Source organism: Marmota flaviventris, chromosome 4 (genome assembly GCF_047511675.1).
Source record: "Marmota flaviventris isolate mMarFla1 chromosome 4, mMarFla1.hap1, whole genome shotgun sequence".
Lineage (NCBI taxonomy): Eukaryota > Metazoa > Chordata > Mammalia > Rodentia > Sciuridae > Marmota > Marmota flaviventris.
In genome coordinates, this window is record NC_092501.1 from 14,834,393 (window position 1) to 14,856,895 (window position 22,503).

The 22,503-nt window shown below is 33.6% G+C and overlaps 1 protein-coding gene across 1 annotated transcript in view; it reads right to left on the reverse strand.

Moving 5' to 3' along the window:
- The window catches only part of Atrnl1 (attractin like 1), a 716,444-nt gene that overhangs the window by 530,445 nt on the left and 163,496 nt on the right, over positions 1 to 22,503 (reverse strand). The window contains exons 15-18 of the mRNA XM_027930106.2: positions 20,832 to 21,013; positions 16,270 to 16,483; positions 14,285 to 14,473; positions 7,013 to 7,231 (exon numbers count right to left, since the gene is read on the reverse strand). Of these exons, the coding sequence (XP_027785907.2) occupies positions 7,013 to 7,231; positions 14,285 to 14,473; positions 16,270 to 16,483; positions 20,832 to 21,013 (804 nt within the window). The remainder of the gene's footprint in view (positions 1 to 7,012; positions 7,232 to 14,284; positions 14,474 to 16,269; positions 16,484 to 20,831; positions 21,014 to 22,503) is intronic.

Sequence of the window (22,503 nt, forward strand, 5' to 3'; positions counted from 1 at the left end):
AACTACAGTCCTACAAAATAACAAGTAATTGGAAAATTAATCTCTTTAAAATTCCAGGCTTTTTCTCTTGTTTGTTTTTATTGTAGTTTTTTTTTTGTTTTTTTTTTTTTTTTGCTTTGGTACTAGGGATTGAACTCAGGGAAGCTTTATCACTGAGATACTTTTCCAGTCCTTATCAATTTTAAGATAGAGTCTCACTAAGATGCTGAGAGTCTTGCTAAAATAACCGAGGCTGAATTCAAATGTGCAATCCCCTTGCCTCAGACTCCCAAGTCTCTAGGATTACCAGCTTGCACAACTCCTTCTGTATAATAATTCCATTTTAGTGTGATAAAGAAATAGGATAAAACATTTTGATAACTGAAAACCATAGAAGCTACCTATGCGGTCTCCCAATGTCCTCCAAAGGAAAAGAAAAAATAAGAATTTTTAAAAGAAAACTTCACCAAAACTACACACCGTCTTTATAATCAGACAACAGAAATGACAGTCTTCAAAACAATTGTAGGTTAAAAAAGAAAAAGACAAATCCAAGGAAGGAATCTCTTTTGCTCCCACACCACTGCAAGGAGATTTGTGGTGTGCTAGGCTTTACCTAGATACACCATGGAAAAGAGAAAAGAGTAGAGCTAGCCTCAAGTCTAAAATTGATACATAGGTCTGTGTCACAAAGAGAAATATTGCAGCAGTCCTTGTAGACCAGGACACCCCCTATAAGGACAAGACTTAAATGTGGGCCCAATTTGAAGGAGCAGTCTCAGGTTTAGTGTCAGGGGACAAATAAAGTACAGGGCACAAAAGGGAAAGGCCTTTTGGTAACTGGATTTTTGAGGCATAAAAAAATATAGTGAAAAAATTAAATTCTTGCAAAAAATTAAAAAACACCATATTCAGAGTACAGAGCACATATAACCTTAACACTATCACCAAATGTTTACTCTCCTGCAGAGGATATTACCACAAACTAGGAATCTTATAAATTAAAACAGTGCCCCCAAAATTTAGTGAATCTATAGTTATTATTTAAAAAATAAGAAACCAGTTCCATCACTCTCTAATCAATGCATATTCCTCTGGAAAATTCAAACACAAAGCAGAAGACTCTAAGCTCTCCAAACAGAATTAAATACAACCAAGCCAACATTAGAGTGTTTAAGAACCCATCTTAAATCAGAAGTTCAAGCATTACACATAGAATAGATATAAAAGAGAGAAAGAAGAAAACAGTGTTAACTAAACTCTGGTAAGAAATGAGGGGGGAAGTACCTCATTTTATGAAGTACAAAAGGAAGAACAGACTCCCCTGAAAGTTTAATGAGGCATTTTAAAAAAGGAGAACAACCAAGAAAGATGCAATAAAGGAAGAAACAAAGATGGGCAGAAATGGAAAAAAATTAATATTTAAAACTATGATTCATAAATACTTCTCAGAAATAAAAGAATTCCCCTGGGCATGCTTCTGATCACTAGCCCCCATCTTCCAAAAGTAATCTCTACCGTGATTTTTTGTTGGTGGCAGTACTTGGAATTGAACTCAGGGGCACTCAACCACTGAGCCACATTCCTTGCCCTATTTTGTATTTTATTTAGAGACAGAGTCTCACTGAGTTGCTTAGCACCTCACCATTGCTGACTGAGGTTGGTTTTGAACTTGCAATCCTCCTGTCTCAGCCTCCTAAACCAATGGGATTACAGGCATGTGCCACCATACCTGGCTCTACCCTGACTTTTCTTTTTTCTTTTTTATTTTTTTCAGTTGTTGATGGACCTTTATTTTATTCATTTATTTATATGTGGTGCTGAGACTCGAACCCAATGACTCACACATGTGAGGCAAGCACTCTACCACTAAGCCACAACCACAGCCCCCTCTACCCTGACTTTTCATCCATCAAATAGTTTTGCCATCTTTGACCTCTAGGTAGACTGATTAATAGACCAAGTCCTGTTTTGTGTCTGGCTTCTTTGTCTCAATGTTACAAATTTGTTCCTGCCATCTTCATTGTTCCAGTATATGGAGTTGTTCCAATTTCTGTACTGATCTGACTCTTAATATTTAAACACCTAGGTGACTTCCAGATTCGATCTACTGAAACCATGCTGCTATGTACATTCTTGTACATCTCTCCTGGAGAGCCTGTGTAACTCTCTGCTGGGTATTAACCTCTAGCAGAGTTGGCAAATGTTTTCTATAAAGGACCAGAGAATAAACATTTCAGATGGTGTGAATACAGTCGCAAATTCCTCCTGTCCTTATTTCCCTCTTCTTTCCACCATTTAAAAATGTAAAATCATCCAGGCTTAGAGGCAATATAAAGTAAAGTCCCAGGCAAATTTTTTACCTGGTGTGCTACACCCAGAATTCCTGGATCACAAGCATACCCTACACAATAGTTCCAAAATATTTACCATTTGGACTTTCAAAACACAGAATATGAAATATCCAATTGTTCCACATTAATGCCAACACTTAAAAATTACCACTTCATTTTAAATATACTTGTAGGTGAGCGGTGACATTTTAATGTGCTTTTAATTTACATTTCTCTCATTACTAAAGAAGTTAAACACCTTATCAATGTATGAGCCTTTTGAATATTGTCTTTGTGATGTACCTGTTCAAGTGTCTTGCCCATATTTCTATTATACATTTTATTACTGGTTTGTGAAAAATCTTAATTCTCGATAAGTTTTATTTGTGAGGTGTATGTATTATAAATACCTTCTCCCATCTTATAGCTTACTCTGTTCACTCTCTCAATGATGCTTTTTCATAAATAGAATTTCTCAATATTTTAGTACACTATATCATAATTTTCCAAATAGTTGATTTTTTGTATCCTGCTTAAAAAAGCATTCCCTACTTCAAAGTTCTTAAAAATGTCATGCTAATGTCATATACCAGAAGTTGCACTGTTTTAGCTTCCACGTTTAGATTCAAAATCTGTATGGAATTAATTTTTCCATATGACATAGGGGTCTAGATACAAATTTCAGAGATCTAATCTAACCCAGCATCATTTATTCAAAAGACCATCCTTGCCTGTTGCATGTCATTGTTTTTTTTTCCCCATATTCTATGGTTTGGATATGTGCCCCCAAAAGTTCATATGCTGGCAGCCTGTTCCTCAGTGTGGTGGTGTTGAGATGATGGAGCCTTTAAGAGGTGTGGCCTACTGGAAGGTAATTAGGGCAGTACCCTTAGAAGGGATCAGTGTAGTTCCCCCAGGACAAAGTTAGTTCTTTCAAGAGAGGATGTTATAAAACAAGGCCACCCAGTGTGCTTGGCTTCTTCTACACACTGCAGTTTCCTTTTCCATTTCTCTGCCACATTGTGATATACCAGAGGCTGAACAGATGGAGCTGCCTGATCCTGAACTTTAAAATTATGAGTTAAATTAATCTCTTTCCTTTATGAAGTACCCAGCTTCATAAAGAACACAAAAAGAACAAAGAAACCATAAGCACAGATGTTCCACGATCATGGTGGGATTACATCCCAATAAATCCATTTTAAGGTTAAAAAAAAAAAGCCTTACTTCAAAAATGCTTTTAATACAACTAACCTACCCAACTTCTCAGCTTAGCAACACTGTACACTGCAGTGTATCAGTGGTTCACCCTAGTGACAGCATGGATGACTGGGAAGTCAGCTCACTGCTGCTGCCCAGCATCACAAGAGTATTGTGCCTATCCCTAGCCTGGAAAAGATTAAAATTAAAAGTAGAGTTTCTACCAAATGCCTATTGCTATCATACCACTGTAAAGTCAAAAAATAGTTATGTAGAACCATGTTAAGTCAAGGACTGTTTTTAATGTGGGCATGTTTTTACAATTTCTATCATTTTTCATGGATTTATCTGTCTGTTCCTGTACCAATTCTACACTGCTTTAACTACTATGGATTCATCATAAGCACTGACAACAGGTAATCATAAAAATTTGTATCTATACTTTTCTATTCTTGCTTTTTGAATGCTCAATGCAAAATTATGATAATACCAGTCACAGAACTCCAGAGACCATCTCTGGATCATTGCTAACTGAAATTTTTTCTTGACAAAGAAGCACTCATTTCTCTTGTCACATATATTATTCCTGCTCGTCCCTTAAAAAAAAATTGCAGAGACTTGTAGGGTTCATATCTTTTTCTTCTGCAATGCCACTGCATGCAGAACAATTATGTCTGACCTAAACACAAATTTCTCGATATTCAAAGAATTTATGAAATCACATGCATTCTTCTAACTCTTGAATTACAAAATTTTCCTAGCAAATCCTATTTTATATTTGAACTGGATGGTAGTAACCGTTCTACCCTTTTCCATTTTCTCCTTCTAAAATTTCTATTAAAAATATTCAGAATTTTTCATTATATCCTCCCTATCTTTAACAACCTATTTTCATACTTTGCATCTTGTATTGCTTAAATTAATCTCTTTCCTTTATATATAAGAAATATATATTTCTTCTGAACTCTGAATTTCACTTTCTTCATATTTACCTTCTAGTTTATTAATGATCTCTTCAATTATATCTAATCATCTATTTAATACATCCACTGATGGCTGTCAAAGCTTCTAGACCCTCTCAACAAACAGAGCTAGGAAACAATTGCATGAATACTAACTCATGTACACACACACATATTTACTTCTATGTACTTTTTAAAATAAAAATGAATTCATACTACTCTCTTAGGCTTTTATCTAGCACCAAACAGTTCATTTAGCCTTAACTCTTTGCTTATTTTTAACCTTTTCTCTGAAAGTAAGAAGCCTAGCTCCCATTAAATACAAATTACTTATTTGTTCAAATCCAGTATACAAATAAAGTATTGCTAGAAACTGTTAACTTGTACCTGTGAGAAACACATTTACCAGAGTACAGTGTATTTATGTTTGGGTTTCTCCTTTTAGTATCAAAACACTGTTTTTCCAAAAGTTAAGTAAGTCATTTTTTTGTGAGATTATGGCATTTGCAATAATATGGGTAGATTCAATTCTCACAATTTACATTTCAAACCTGGGATCCCCTAACTTCATGGTTAACTTATTTTTAAATTTGTGATATGCAGCAAGAATTTGGAGGGGGGTGGATAGTCATAGGGATCAAACATAGAGCTTTGAACATGCTGGGCAAGTGCTCTATCACTGATAGAGTTTGGATTTGATATGTCCCCCAAAAGCTAATGTATAAGACAATACAAGAACATTCAGAAGTGAAAGTATCTGGTTATAAGAGCCTTAATTAATTCCTTGATGAGATTAACTGAGTGGTAACTAAAGGCAGGTAGGGTGTGGCTGGAGGAGATGGGCATTGGGGAAGTAGTGGGTATATACTTTGTGTCTGGCAAGTGGGGTCTCTCTGCTTTCTGATCATCATGTGAGCTGCTTCCCTTTACCACACTCTTCCACATGATATTCTGCCTCACCTCAAGCCCCCAGGAAAAAACTTGCTGTGTATGCACTATGACCTCTGAAACCATGAGCTCCAAATAAACTTTACCTCCTCTAAAATTGTTCAGTTCAGGTCTTTTAGTCACAGCAGTGAAAAGGCTGACTAAAACAACTACTGAGCTACATCCCTAGCATAAAGCATGGATTTGATAAATGCATAGAGTTACATATCTACTATCTCAGTAACATACCCCCAGAAGTTCTGTACCTCATAATTTCACAGTGATGTCTCCTTAAAATCAATCCTTAACACTACTCCTAGCAAATAACTGATTAATTTTTCATCCACATACTTTCGTCTGTTTCAAATTGTCTTCTAAATGAAATAATACAAACTGTAGTCATTGGATCAAGCTTATTCCTTTAAGCAAAATACATTTATGATTCATCTATCTTTTTCTGTGAATCAATAGTTTGATCCATGTTATTGTTTTTTTATATATATATAACATAGTCTTTGTATAGGGTACTGTTACAATATGTGCCACATTCTCTTGGTTCATCTGGTCTCAGTACTGTACATTGTCAGTGTCTCATCTAAGGCATGTTCTGCAGCATCTCTCTATTTTCTGCCTCAGGGTTTTCACTTGTGCCAGGGAAAGTTATTGGTCAGACATGCTGATATACTTCTGAACTAGCAGGGAATTAACATCTACAAGAACATTGCTTAACCAGTGGGGGATAGGAGGCAGTGGTTATATGCCCCAGCCTCCCAGTACCTCAGTGGGATTAATTTTGAGGAGCATTCGACATAGTTCTTTGTAAGTCCTTGGTGGGTCTGAGTCCCAGTTTCCCAGTGTGGTAGCCAGATTCATAATGTACATATTATTAGTTTTCTGGTTACTTTTTGAAACTCTCTTCATTCCCTCACTATGCCTCCTAAAATCATCTCCCAAATAAACCACCTCACCCAACTACCTTTGTCAGGCTGTTACCTCTTCTGGACCACTCTTTACCCAATTAACCCTGTGATTTGTTCCCTCATCTACTTCAGGTGTTTATTTCACTTTTTAGTGTGGTATTTTCTCAATCTACTTTAAATAGCAAGCCTCATCCTCTTCTTTCCTTTATTTGGATACTAGCACTTACCACTATTCTAACTTCATTGTATGAAATTAATTTTATGAATTTTAATTAAAATGAGTTACATAAATGCAATGATTTCAGTCTAATTCGTTAATCTTTGTGACTTTAATACCTAAAATACTCTTTAGCACAAGTAGGCACTCTATAAAAATGTCTGAATAAATTAATTTTCAAGAAGATTGATTATATTTAGCATAAGTATTGATTTCCTATGAAGTAAGCCCCTGAAAAATTACATTTAATTCTTCAAAATTGATTAGTAATGAATACCACTGGCAGCTTTCAAAATAAGGCCAGATGACTCACAGATGTTACAGGCAACACTACAATACTTACCATAAAGTTTCAGTGTGTATACTGAATTTCTAGAGAACTCTAAGATATACAATGGTATGAACAATAAAACTTTATAATGTATTGGTTCATTCAAGGATAAACTGTAATTATTTTCATCACATTTTGATTACCTGGACACTGGATAAAGGACCACTCATAGTTTCTTTCTTTAGGGCACAGACTGCTGTCAAGTACCATCTCACTACTGTGAATCCCAGCAGGCTTCACTGGTCCCCGTGAAGACCCTTCAATGCAGTGTCCTCGTCCTGTATTACTAGGATCATTGCACCAGCCACATCCAGGCTGTTCTAAACACTGTCCACAGGTTCTCAATCCGGAACAATTCTGAGCTGTGTGATAGAAACATTAAAAAATATGTTATGTGACTTTATAGTCAAATAGAATTGTAAGCTAAAGGAAAAATAAACTTAATTATGAAAAAAGATAGTGTCATCAATTATAGTTAATGAAGTTAATGTATTTTTGCACTAGTATCTATGAGATAGGAATTGGCAAGCAAATAAAATATATATAATGAACAAAGACGAGATAAATGAACTGAATTGGGCAGTTTTTTTAAAAGGGGATGATAATCATGACATGGAGAAAAATGAAGTCAAAACTTAGAGACTCCTGAGGACCTTCTCACTATTAATACTTTTCAGGAGCTGATCCAGGTGCCTACAAATGAGCTGTACCATTGTCTGTGATACAGAGCTGTGTTAGCCACCCCTATTATACATTCTACGGGTCCTTCAATGAGAACCTCTGCACTTTCCCCTTGGACATCAAGTATAAGTGATGCCTGCCCATTCCCTGAGATTCCTGAACCCCATTTAGACTGCTTCACAAAACCAATGCTCTTCCCAAGGGTCCAAAATACTAATATTTGCTTATATAAATAAACTCAATTTCACCCCAAGAGCACACCGAGTGGGAACAAAGGAACCTAATACTTGCTTCAGTAACAACCAGCTATGTGCACTCTTTCAGGGCTACAGGATATCTCTCCAAGACTGATTTGCTGAAGCTCAACTTTTTGAGGTATAACCTATGAGACTTGCTACACTTACTATTGTTGTGATGTCATGAAAGTCTGACATCATATTCATAATCATTGCTATGTGATGCTTTAAGCTTTAATCCCAGCATCCTATACTGGGCTGAAATATTCTGTAATTCTTTTATTTTTACTTTGTTATGACTGGTATACTTTATTTGAGAATTGTTTATCTATTAAAAAAAATAGTGATATACATTTAAAGCACCATGAATGATGTTTTCTATCACTTGCTAGAAAAGTCCAGAGGGGGGAAAAACAAGGTAAATTTCTGGCAGACTCAGTTTCATTAGTGTAGTATTAACAACTTAGCTGGCACTCAGTGTTTAACATAGCTGAAAGAAAAATGTTCCTCAGATTACTATAAATAGGAATGGTGTGGGTTTCTTGATGAATATCAGGAACTCATTATGGTAGCTGTGTATACACACTAGAACATTAAAGATCTGAAGAATTTATCAATGATGATATTCTTTTTTGTGAATTCTTTTCTTTTATCCAATCTCAAGAGATTGGATAAAAGAAGATAGAGAGTAAGTACTACCTCTTATATTTCCTTAATAAGAAATAAAAAAGAAAGACTACTCTGAGTCATTGAACACAAACAGCTATTGTTAACCTTGTAGACAAATAATTCATTAGTATGGAGAGTTTTCCCTTTGAAATTCACATTTCTTCCAACAGTGCCCAGTAGTGAATGACACTTCATTTAGAATAAAAATGAACATTTCATATCCTGCCATCCCTCCTTAGTTTATGTGGTTTGAAATATTTCTCTTATGTCTATGTACTTAGTCCATGGTACTATTAACTGGTTTACTCCCATTGTCCTCAAAACTATATTGGCTTGCTGTATAATTCATAGGACATAATGCAAAAATCAAATTAGTTATGGTATGTTCACATTCCAATTATTTACTATCATGTGATGGTTTGCAGTAAAATTTACCTAGGTCTTACGCAGAATAAATTTGATTTCTAATATACTATAGCCTATGCGTATTTCCTAGGAAAACAAATTTTATCTTAGAATTATTTTTAAGGAAAGATGATCATTAAGATATCTTAGCATTACAGACAAATTAAATTATTCTCAATACAACACTCCTGCTAGTGCTTTCTAAACAGGTAGGGAAATCTTAGGTTAAAGAATCCTGGGTTTCTTGCCCTGAATGACAAACTATTAATCTTTTAGTTTTGTTTATCTAATCAATTTTAGGATTTAAGGACAAGTTATAAAATGTCATGTTCAAAGCAACATCTAAGTCTCTTGGATTTCATTTTCAATATAAAACTATTGAATAGGGTAATGTTGGTTTCATTTTGGTTCAGGAATGGAAAATAACATGTACTGTTGAAAAACTTTTTTTAAAAAAAATCATTTTTTTAGTATTTAATAATGACTCAAAAACTAACAGATTTTTGTTTTATATTTTTCTTACAGATAAATAGTATTACAGCACAAATTGGGTGTCAACATACTTTATATACAAACAGAAATATGAAAAAATCATGGTATATACTGTGTAATAAGAATGGTAATACAGGGGCTGGTGTTGTGGCTCAGAGGTAGAGCGCTCACCTAGCATGCATGAGGCACTGGGTTTGATCCTCAGCACACATAAAAAAAATAAAATAAAGATTTGTGTTCACCTATAACTAAAAAATAAATGTTTTAAAAAAAGAATTGTAATGCATTCCGCTGTCATTTTTTTTTAAATCAAAAAAAAAAAAAAACAGTATTACAGGAAAGGTTATATATGCTGTGCTATTGTCCTTAATGTTATGGATAGTGTAGAGACTATACTTGAATTAAAGAACATTAAATCAATCATTTTATTTTATTTATTTGGGGGGCTTTTAATGTCAAATTATAAAATATTCATTGTGATTTTTTTTAAATGTGTAAGGATTGGAAAAATCAATCCACAAGAAAACTGTCATCAAATTTAAGAAATGACTGCCTTTAATTGTAAAGAAATATCAAGTTTTAAATTAGACAAGTAAATAAAATCTACCAAATACTAAAAGAAATACAAATTTTTGCCAAGCACAGTGGCACACTCCTGTAATCCCAGAAGCTAGGGAGACTGAAAGCAAAAGGATAGAGAGTTCAAAGCCAGTCTCAGCAACTTAACAAGGCCCTAAGCAACTTAGCAACACCCTGCTAAGTGGTTAAGTACCCTAGGTTCAATCCCCGGAACCAAGAAAAAAGAAATACAGATTTGTGAAAAATATATTCTCAAGTTTCTTATTATTCTAGTTTTACTATTTCACTTTGGTTTCATTTTCATTTGAACTTCTATATATTAAAAACTAAATCTTCTATTATTACTTTAAATAATGCCCTTAGAAATTCATTTTCACAAATAAAGCATCTATTTTAAAGCTATCAATTATTAATAATCCTACTTATTAACAAAGCTTTCTCAGAAGCCGTTAGGCAAAATTAATCTTGAAATATATTTCCTTTCTTCAATTTGTGAATTTTAAACATTGATGCCGCAATATAGTAACTGGAGAATATTGCTAAATTCACATTTGCCTCTCATTTCCAAAGATGAGTTTCCCTTAAGTTCCTTTTACCAGAAAACCAATCACTGACACAGTTTTCTAAAAGCAACATGAAACTTAGACCTTTTCTAAAATAATGCTTTATTTGAAACTATAAATATTTTTTAAAGATTACTATAAATGTTAAATAATCAGGCACCTATAGTAGAAAATGATAATATAAATCTATTATATATAATTAATCATAAAAAGATACAAAGCTAGGGATAGGGATATAGCTCGGTTGGTAAAGTGCTTGCCCCCCATGCACAAACCCCTGGGTTCAATCCCCAGCACCACAAAAAATAAATATATATATATATATATATATATATGAAGCTAAAAGCATGAAAAAGTCATCATCCAAAGGTCAACAACTTGAAAAAATAATAGTTGCTTTAGTTCTTAGATTTTGAGCAAGAATGTCATCTTCACCCCTAGTCACAATTTTATTTTTTGGCATTTTTTTTAAAACTCAGTACAAATTTGCTGGTTAAAAGTACAAGAAAAAAATAATAATAATTGAAAATAAATTTGTTTTTCACAAAAAGCGGATCAGTGCCAGGTAAGTTCTACTTGCAGAAATAGGAGGCTGCCTTGAGGTAAGATACAATACCCTTCTTCCCCACAATGATGCACAGACCATATAATTTAAAAACTCTGCAACAAAAACAACCATTATAGTAGTGCTGACATCGTCAGCACAAATGAAGCCTACACAGCCACAGGAATGGCACACATGACAGAGAAGATAACTCAGATTTCACTCTAAGTAACTTAGTTCTTAAGAGAATAAAAGCTTAGAAACTTTCATTTAACCTACCTTTTTTTCCTTTTTTAAAGTGAAATATATCACACATATGGAGTAGAACATAAAGAAAAATGTGAGACTAATAAAGTATTATAAATAAACACTCTGTTCCTGTGCACAGCTTGAAAGTGAAACATTGCCTCCCTTCTGCCACTTCCCAGTCAGCACCCCAATCTTCTCCCGGAACTACCTACTACCTGACATTTATGAGAACAAGTCTGTGCCTTACTCTATTGCCACCTACATATGCATTCCTAAACAATACAGTTTAGTTTTGTCCATTTTTTAATATTATCTAAATGAACTCTATCCGTACCTAATCTTCCATGTTTGGCCTCTTTCACTTAACATCAATGTTTGTGGAAAGACAAAGAGGACCACTTAGGATAGGAGAGGCTAAAGACCATCTCATCTCCTCAATAGTCTCCAGCCCTGATAGTCAACTCCCCTAGCAGCTGGCCTCTAGTTATAAGATGATTTCTATGCTACAAAAGCTACTTCAGACCAACAACCCCTCAGTGTCTATACAAAGTCCCTAAAAGGAGATAGCAACAAGGAGCTCAACCTATAATATACCCAGATATGCCCATTCTAAGCTTATGACAAGAGCCTGGGAGAGAAGGTGTGTACAACTTCAGCTGGGCATTCTAGACTGTAGTATGTCACTTTTTTGTCTCTATAAGCAACAGTGGTACCCATAAGGAGTAAACACTGGTTTTTGACTAGATTCCTCAGGCAAGGAGCCATCCTCCCTGGGAATGACCAAAAGCCAGAACAAGCCAGTGAGTCTCCACCTGGCACTGTCTACACAGCTGACTCCCTCTAAGTAGAAAGATAAGTCATTCAAGCAAGAAGGGCTAATAATAACTACAAGGCCATGTTTTCCGGAGGCCACTAGATCCCAGCAGTGAGCAGACACTCACAAGCCTCAAAAAACAATAGAATAGATTCACCACCAAAAGAGATCCCAGAATTATCAAGTTGTTTACTGCTCACTTGAACAGCCTACCTCTTAAAAGCAAAATTTTAAAGCTCAGAAGGAGAAGAGAGGAAGAGCAGTGGATGGGAAGGATGCAAGCTCCTGCAGGGATGGTTGTCTATACCTCATCACAATCACGTTGCCACTGATGGCTTCTATGGAAGGAATACAAAACAGCCATCAGTCTTACAAGAAAATCTTGAGGATATTTGGGAAATTTAGATGGAAAACTAAGTTATGGCCCACACTCCTAGAAAACCTTTAAGTGGCCCCATCCCAGCAGAAAGGACCAAAAGGAAGCTGGTGAACTGATACAAAACCCTGAACTGGACCTAAAAGAGTTGTAGGATGGGAGGAGAGGCAAGATAATGACAGTGGAGAACTGAGAGCTATCTTTAAGAAAAAGGAATTAAACTTGGAATAAAGATCTCCTAGAGAGGTTTCTCTAGTAGAGAATTGAAATAGTTTCTTCCTCTGTCCATTTAATAACTTTCAACCATGAACACATGCCTGAGTTTAACAGATACTGCACCCCAAGTAATTATCTGTGTCCCCTTTGGCTGAACTATAACTGCAATTGCGTTGGAGGCTGGCATAAACACACCAGTGTATTCACTGAATGCAATCATTTCAAACTCTGCTTTTTACAGGTTTAAGTACTGGAAAAAAAATAAATTCTAAGGACTCTTGGTCCCTCTGTCTTGACACTCAGAATTTGAGAAATAGAAAACTGAGAAAGAATAAAAAATTCCTTTCATTTTATCTATGCCTGTTAACACTTAGCAAGTAAATGAATGTTTTGCTTTGTTCAAATCAAGGAGCCCTGGATGAACATAAATTTGGACACCAACTCTATCTCAGATAATTCTACAGCTACCTGTGGTGATGAAATGGTAACTCTTGGGCCCCTACAAAGCATATTATTTTTTAAAAAAATCTAGATCAATTATAAGATGGACAGTACCTTATGAGTGGGACATGGATGCAACATTGAGAAGTGGGTGGCAGGAGCAGCAAGAGTTACCTTTTCACCTTTCTAATTCCGAATATGAACAGAACAATTAATTCAGGTCCCTATGGACAGGCACATTTTTGATCAGCCTCAGTATGGGAGACAGGATTATGGGAAGACAAACCATATTCTCTGTTAGCACAGTACTAGCTAGGGCAAGGACCTTCTCCCAAGCAGAAGGAGCTGCACAGGTTCTGAACTCCCCCCAGGCCACCAAGTGCTATAAGAAGAGTGATGTAATTCCCTTGGCAGCTGCATTCTGATGCAGTCTATTTGGCAAGCAGAGCCACTCTCATAACCACAGGATACCCAGTATCAAAACTTCAGTCAGACGTATCCTTATCCTGTACTCCATATAAAATATGGGACCAGCAAGGGACAGAGCTTTCTCTTGAAGAGTAACCCACAGCAAGTCCAGCGCTTCTCTACTGTCATGACTCTCCATATGACACCAAGATTCTGCATCCTGCATTTGTAATATGTGTATCAACATTGATATTTTTTGATCAAAAAATGCTTATGTGAATCTAATCATAAAAAAATAATTAGACAAATACAAATTTACAGCCTTATAAAACAACTGACAATAAGATTCTTCAAAAATATCAAAGTCATGTAAGAAAAAGAAGACAGGAGAACTGTATTACATTAAAGGACACTAAAGAGGAACAACAAAGCAATATGTGATTCTTGAGGTGAGCATTGCCATGAAGTGTCATGTCACCTCCAATCTACACTCAAGAGTTCAGAGGGAAGAGACTATAAATGTGGCAAAATGTTAATTTTTAGGGAAAGATATTTAGTGGAATTCAAAATGATGATACAATACAAATCAGAGGCTAATACCACTAGCAGATTTTAAACATGGCTGTGACAATATTTTTTCCTCATTAGTTGAAACTTCCTAAAATGTCTTATTCCTCGTTCTGTCACAGAAATATAATTTATGTTGTTGTTAAATAAACAGTCACTCTAGGTAAACACTTACGGGAGCAGGTGGCAGTCTGCCACTCCAGACACTGTCCATATGGAAAGGAAATGATGTAGGCATTGGAGTCGACGCACCGCCTTGTACTGCTGCACCACATGCACTCCATGCCATTGCTTGTGCAGTTGGAACAGGACGTCCTTAGAGAGCATGGCTTTTTGCATGGCCTTGCATTTTGATTTGGGCTAACTGGAATAAATCAGCAATATAAGTATTTCATTAATTAAGTGCATTTTAACACAAATGTATGGGTTTCATTCTGTTATTTATGGAATGTTTCAATTAAACCAAGTGTGTCATCATAACATAATGTGATAAATAAAAATAAAGATGATATGTCAATACTACTTAAATTTACTATTAAATTTGAAAATCTGTAATTCCTGTAAAGTTTTAAATTCCTTACAAATAGTACCGTTCTAAAAATTATGAACAGTAATATAATCTGCAACCTAGTTTTTCTATGTACTTGATACTATACATTATTTACTTCCCCAGCCACAATTTTTTATGTAAATATTCCACATGTTATCACAGCAAACATCTTGGCAGTGAACATGTGTCTGACATAAACAAACAATAAACATACAACTCACTGTAAAATGTCTATGCAAATACAATATTCATAATACCCTTAGGATAGTCTTAGGATAGTTATTATCTTTTTTTAAAAAGTAAATAATAAGGATATAGAGAAAGTAGAAACTATGCACTGCTGGTGGGAATGTAAAATTGGTGCAGTCTCTATAGAAAAGAGTATGGCAATTCCTTAAAAACTCAAACAGAATTACTATATGATTTAGCAATTTCACTTTATACTATGTACCCAAAAATAGTGAAATCAAAAACTCAATATTTGTGTACCCACATTCATAGCATCATTATTCACAATAACTAAAAGGCAGAAGCAACCCAAGTGGCTGTTGATGGATATACGGGTAAACAAAATGTGGCACATACATATAACGGAAATGTTATTAAACCTCAAAATTCTGACACGCTACAACATGGATGAACTGTGAAGACATATGCTATGCTAAGAGTAAGCTGCTCCCAAAAGTATAAAAACTATGATCTACAAAATGTGATGCCTAAGTCTCAAATTCACCAAGACAAAACAATGCTGGTTTCCAGGCACTAAGCAGGTGGAAAATTGGCAGCCATGATTTAACGAGTTCAGAGTTGTGGTTTTGCAAAATAAGAATGTTTTGGAGATGAATAGGTGTTGATAGTTGTACAACAGTGTGAATGTCCTTAATGTCCTTAAATGTACCCTTAAAAATAATTGAAATGATAAGTTTATATTATACATATTTACCACAATAAATATGCAAAATTTTATAAGAAGTCAATATTACTTTCTCACTTAATGAAAATCTATTTCAAAAGATACAAATATTTCTGTTTACTTGACAACTAAAACATTTATAAGATTAAAAAGTCTCAATCATTAGTCTTAAAGACAAATCTTTCAAACACTACTATGATAAATGTAAAAGACATTAGCAAATTAAGAGATTATTACTATAACTACAACCATATATTCATAATCACACTATTTTAGTAAATAGATATATAAAACAATATAATTTTATTTTTAATTAATGCTGAGATAAATAACAATAAGTGGGGAATGTGGATAAAAATAAATATCAGGGAATCAGTGTATCATAAAAAGATGGTGTGAATTACTTCAGATTATACCCTGGAAAAAGGTGGTGCACAGAGGGCTTGAAATGCATTTTTAGACCAGTGTGGTGGTGTATGGCTATAATCTAGCAGCTCAGAAGCCTGAGGCAGAAAGATCAGGAGGTCAAAGCCAGTGAGGCCCTAAGCAACTCAATGAGACCCTGTCTTCTAAAGAAAATACAAAATAAGGCTGGAGATGTGCCCCTGAGTTCAATCCCTGGTATTCATCCTCCCTACCCCCCCAAAAAGAAAAAAAAAACATTTTTAAATAAATGCTAATTTTCAGGAATACTTACCAACAGGTTTTTCACAGACAAGTCCATCTGCCATAGATGTGCAAGGATTTGCTTTTAAGCCTGCGATTGAAGCCCTTTCTAGGTATGCACAGAATCCAGAATCATTTGGTTCACCAGGAAGCCACTGTAAAGTCGTATTTGTAAAAGGAGACATGTCCTCCCATCCCCAGTAGGATATATTGATTTTGCGCAAGCCTACCCAAGGTGACACTTTCTGTAAACAGGAAAGAGGCATTTTTAAAAGTTAGATGTAAAACTACTGACTCGTGTTCTTCATCAAATAAAAATATGATTTCAATTTAAAATTACACTGGACAATATATAGAACCACCTGTGTAGTAGTCAATTTTAGTATCAATAATAATTAATAATCCTGGCACATTTTAGATGATGTAGAATAGAACACTATTTTAAGTATAGTTTTATTGTTTATATACATGTTCAGGGTCATTTATTTAGCCTTTAAGAGTCTGTTTTCTATGGAATGGGGGTATAAATAAATGCCTAATTTAAATATCTATCATATGAGGCAAAATCATTATAAAACTGAACATATTGCTACTGCTGCACCTGTCAGTATTATTACTACTATCAAATTAAAGGGTTAATAGGTTATGGGGTTAAGAATCTAATGATAAATTGTCACCATCTGCACTGTACAAAAACAGAAAACAAAATCAACAAACATAGTATAGAATCTAAATGAACACTTCATAACATGATTTCACAAAAAAAAAAAACTGAGAAAGGAGTAGCTGACTCTCCTAATTCAGACCTTCACTACTACGAAGTTCATTTTACACAACTTCAGATTAAATGTCATCCACTTTCATTAATAAAGTACTCAAGAAAACTGATAACATATGATTTTTGTTCTGAAATTTTAATAGGTACACAAAAACCACATAACTATTCTTAATGCTTTCAGCAATATTTAGACGTAAATTAAAACAAAATTAGACTTAAATCAAAATCTAATCTATATTTACATACTTTATTTTAATCATTATTGTGATTTAAAATATGCTATATAATGTTATGGTTATCCAAAAAATGATATATTCTTGATGCAAATTACTATCATCACAAAATTCTATTATATTATAAACACCTTAGTTTTAATATTTATAATACATATATTCTAAGATACTAAGCTACCAATATTTATTATCATGTAAGATCGTTTCAAAATTGCACATCATTCCTTTTTTAATTATTAAACTATGGGGGGCCAAGGTAGAGAAAAGATATGCCTCTCCATCAATATAAAAATGATATTTATTCCATTATTAATTCTAATTATGTTGTACAAATGGTCCTAGAGAGTGTAAAAGATAGCTTTAGAACTAGAAATTTGCAAAGTACATAAATACAATGAATTTTATACAGATATTCCCAACAGACATTTCTTCAATAAAATAAAATCCCTTATGAATTTTCATCATGACATATCTCATATTGCCAATGGAGTACAGTACACATAGTAATTAATCAAGAAATTTTTCTAAACAAAGTTCATTAGAATAAAAATGGTTATTTTCTACCATCTTGCAGAATGCCTGATACAGAGATGGAACTTATTAAATGGTGTTTCTAATTTTGAAAACACACATATTGCTTCACATTGTGTCCTCATATATTTCACACATTATTCTAAAAGATATTTTGATAATAAGCTATAACATTTTTAAAGTTCTTGGTAATAAGAACTTCTGGATAATCAATCCAACACAGATATTTCAGATTAACAACTATGTTTCACATTACAGCAATTCTGCCTATATTTCCCAACTATCTATGGTAAAGACAAGTCATTTAAAATGAAATATTACTCCCTAACTCATCATGATAAGAATCATATAGGAAGAGAAGAGAAACAAAAATGAAGCAGCTGATAAAACATTTAAAGTAACTATTACTCAGTAAATGAACCAGACAGGCAGTTGAAAATGAAAGATAAATTACTATATTATGAAAATGTATAGCAGCACACCATAAATCACTGTAACATTTCATTAGCCATTTCTGATAAGTAAATGATCATTTGACCCAACATATCTCTTTCAAGTGCATGGATTTGTTGATCTTTATTTGCCAAGGAAGGGTTATCTTAAGTTTATACAACTGCAATGACTCGGGATATAATTCATTTTATATAAAGATATGCCTAATGGAATGTCACCTTGCAGAAGTTTCCACTTTGAAATTCTGCTAAAAGCTTGGCTTTCTGATAAAACAAAACATTCTTCACTTACATAGTTTACTAGTCAGCAAACTATCAAGTCTAAGTTCATCACAGATTCAAAATAATTATTAGCCGAATATTTATGATTTATAATAGGCAAGAAAAAAAATGGCTACTGACACAAAAAAATCCTGAGATATGCAACTTCTAAAATGGCATATTTCAAGATTATATGATAGCAACTAAAAATAATGTTTTAAACCAAGAAAAGATAATAGAGCTTTAATGCTAAATACTTTCCAAAACTCTGAAAATGTGGTTCTTGCAATAATAAGGTCTTCCTAAGTAGCAGGTATTTAATAATTTTTACATGTTTCTTGTAATTACCCCTCATTTTTTTGTAGTTATAGACATGAAACTCCTAACAAGAATATAAACAGATCTTAATTTATGTTGTAAATTCCATATGCTTAAAAATAAAACTTAAATACCTCAGGGGCTGGGGATATAACTCAGAGGTAGAGTTTTTGCCTGGGTTCAATCTTCAGTACCACTTAAAAAAAACAAGTACAGGGCTAGGGATGTGGCTCAGTGGTAGAGTGCTTGCCTAGCATGCACAAGACCGGGTTCAATCCTTACCATTACAAAAATAAAACAAAAAAACAATAGAATCTTTTAGTTTAGGGATGGGGACTCGGCTCAGTGGTAGAGTGCTTGCCAAGCATGTGCAAAACCCTGGGATCAATTCCCAGTACAACAACAACAAAAAAAGAAAAACCAGTCACATATTTCCAAAATATTTTTAAAAATCAATAGATCATCCCTATGTCACCACATTCATTTTTCCTCCAGCCATTAAGCTTATGGCTCTCAAAGTGTAAAAAAAAAAAAAAGGAGGAATTTTCTTAGACTGCCTTACAAACATCCTCAAGTACTGGCCTACTCCAACTCCTACAAAACTTAGCTAAACCATTTCATACAAGCTCTCCTTAAGTACACATTACTGACTAGCTGTCCACCCTCTATCATCTCCTACCACCCTGTGCACATCTATCATTGCAATTATCAATTTAATATAATTGTGTTTGTTTCCCTCTACACTAAAATCCCCCTACACTAAAATCATTTGAAAGCAATGATTGTCTTTTTATTTCCACATTCTCGGCAAGCAGTAGATTGCCAAGTACACTAAGGGTGCTTAATAAATGTGTACGAAATAAATAAATACCAATACATCCTTCAGAAAACATAACTATAGTTCACAAAACAAAGTTTTATGAATCAATTGGTAATACAAATTTAATTAGTATAGTTTTTTTATCCTGTTAGTCCCAGGCATAAACAAAATCTGTCATGAGGCCAACAAATTTCATATTATAAGATGAACTTCAAAATACTTGGCTATTTATAAAAGCTAAAAAATATAATTAATATATTAAATTAATGAGGCAGAGAGCTTTGGATTTAAAGATTACAATTAACATTAGAAACTGTATTATCCATTATTGGGTTTTTTTTTTTTTTGAGAAATATACATGTTAATACCACCACAAAAATTAGGATAGGCAATGAGAGTGAACTGAATGTCCTTGCAAAAATCTTAGCTTTTTATCATAAAAAAATAAAAAACTAGTCTAGGGCAAATAGTTTTTTATAATCAATTCCAATATTAACTACCCATCAAATAAGTTAATTTTGTTACCTAATAATTAATCTTCTAAATGATTCTTGGCAAGAGTAGTAATAGCAGTGCTGGGAACAAAGACAGAAAAGTAATATTCCATAAATGGAAATAATAATGATGATCATAGTAAATACTCAAAAATAAAATGTATCTTTATATGTAATACCTCATTTATTACTTTAATAGTCCATATAGCTATTTTTATTATCCCAGTTTACAAATGAGTAACACAGAATTAGGGAGGTTAACTTGCTATTAAGTTGCAGAGATACTGTCCACAATACTGCTTTTAAAATCACTTATACCAACACAGAATTATTTAAGTGTTGCCATAGCAAGTAACTGATAATCTCTATTCTGAAAATCTTCAAGCCAAAATCATCTCTGCCCCTCTATACAGAGTGGTATTAAAATTATTAAATTATATGCAAATGTTAAGAGTATGTATTCATATGAAATCACTTCTTGGTATTGCTTGGTAGTGCATTGCTTTACTGTGTAAAACATGAGATAAGAAACTTATTACCAAATATACATATAGAATCAATCCTCTGCCTGCTATCATTTGAAATCAATTCCACTTCCATTTCTAGAACTTAGTAAGAATGTATTTTAAAAAAACAAGTAGAATTAATCACTTCTAAGAGTTATGGGGTCATAACATAATAGTTATGACAGCACAGTTATGGTTACCTGTTGGGTATACTTCTGTATTTCATCCAGAACAAATTCTACTTCTTTGGAAGTTGTTAATGAAGCAAGATTTCCACTAAGATTATAGCAATAAAGTTTTGCATTGTCATAACTTTCTCTACTGGAGTTGATTTTTAGACAAGCATCCCCAATATGACTCCATCCTTCTCCACAAAGATGAGCTAGTCAAAGAAAAAAATTGTCATATTTTGAGAGCATATGTATTTTTTAATTATTTCAGAATTGTAACATAACTTTATATCATTTAAATTATATTTTTAAAAAACCTTTTAAGTATCTTAACATAAAATTTGTCTAATAATTTGTTGGAGAATGAAAAAAGAAGACCCTATTTTTTCTTTAATTATTAAACAAGATGAGTTATAGCTCTATAATATCCATTAAAATGTACTGACAGCTTGCTAGATTTTCAATAGTGTATTAGCATTTAATACTTCATTCAATCACTACTATATTTATGTCCTAAAGTCCAGCTAAGATCACCTTAAGAGAAAATTATCAGAATAAAACAAAAGCAGTTTCAAAGTTAATTCTATATGTGGGGCTAATTCACCTCCAAATCTAATTCCCAGGGACCAGGTATGCAGGTTCTTTGATTCTTTAGGCATGAGTAGATTATTTCATTCCACTTATGTTTTGTAAAAAAGCTATTAAAAAGCTCTAATTTTTGCTTTCTAGAGTCTGTTTTTACATAGCTCTTCTACCGTTACTAGAGTTTAAATAACTATTCAGCAATAGTTTATCTACTGTAGTCCAACTAAGCATAAAACAGCACCTAGTCTCTAAAACACATGTTATAAACACATATAGTATAAAGTTCTGCTCTAGAGTGTACTAATGAACAATGCAGTGTCTCATGAACACACTGATCTACTCGGTAAGATTTTTATTCTCCATAGTACATTAAACACAGCAGTGCCTCTTGCCATTTAGAAAAGGACTAATGTACTCCTGCAACTCTTAGGAACTGTTCTAAATCAGTAGTTTCGAAATATCTTAGTTTTTAACTCTTTTTAAAAATATTTTTTTAGTTTTAGATGGACACAATACCTCTATTTTATTTTTATGTGGTGCTCAGGATCAAACCCAGTGCCTTCCACATGCAAGGAGAGCACTCTACGACAGAGCTACAACCTCAGCCCAGTTTTTAACTCTTAAAAATCATTGAGGGCCCCACAGATCTTTCTTAATGGATATTATATATATATATATAGATTTTGATCATATTAACACTGATAATTTTAAAAATATTCATTAACTTAGAGTAATAACTTTAAATCCCATTACAAGTGTACTCTTCCAGATATCCCTCAATAAATTATAATTATCATCTAATATCTATGGGTATGACCTTGCTTTCTTTCATTTTGAGATCACATGTGCAGCAGTCTTTTGGTTTTAAAGAAGATGGAGTACCAAATCACTTTTCCTTATGAAAATCTTGTTAAATTGTGGGGATTTTTTCCTACCTTACTGAATCAAAAAAAGATTTATATTATTTTTGCCTCTTTATTTTTTTTCAATTAAAACAAAAATAACTGATTGACAAATCATACAAAAGAAAACAAATGATGGGCCTTTGAAGCTAAACTAAATTATACTAATAAACCAAATATTTTTATTGGGCTTTTATAGTATTGAGTGTCAACTC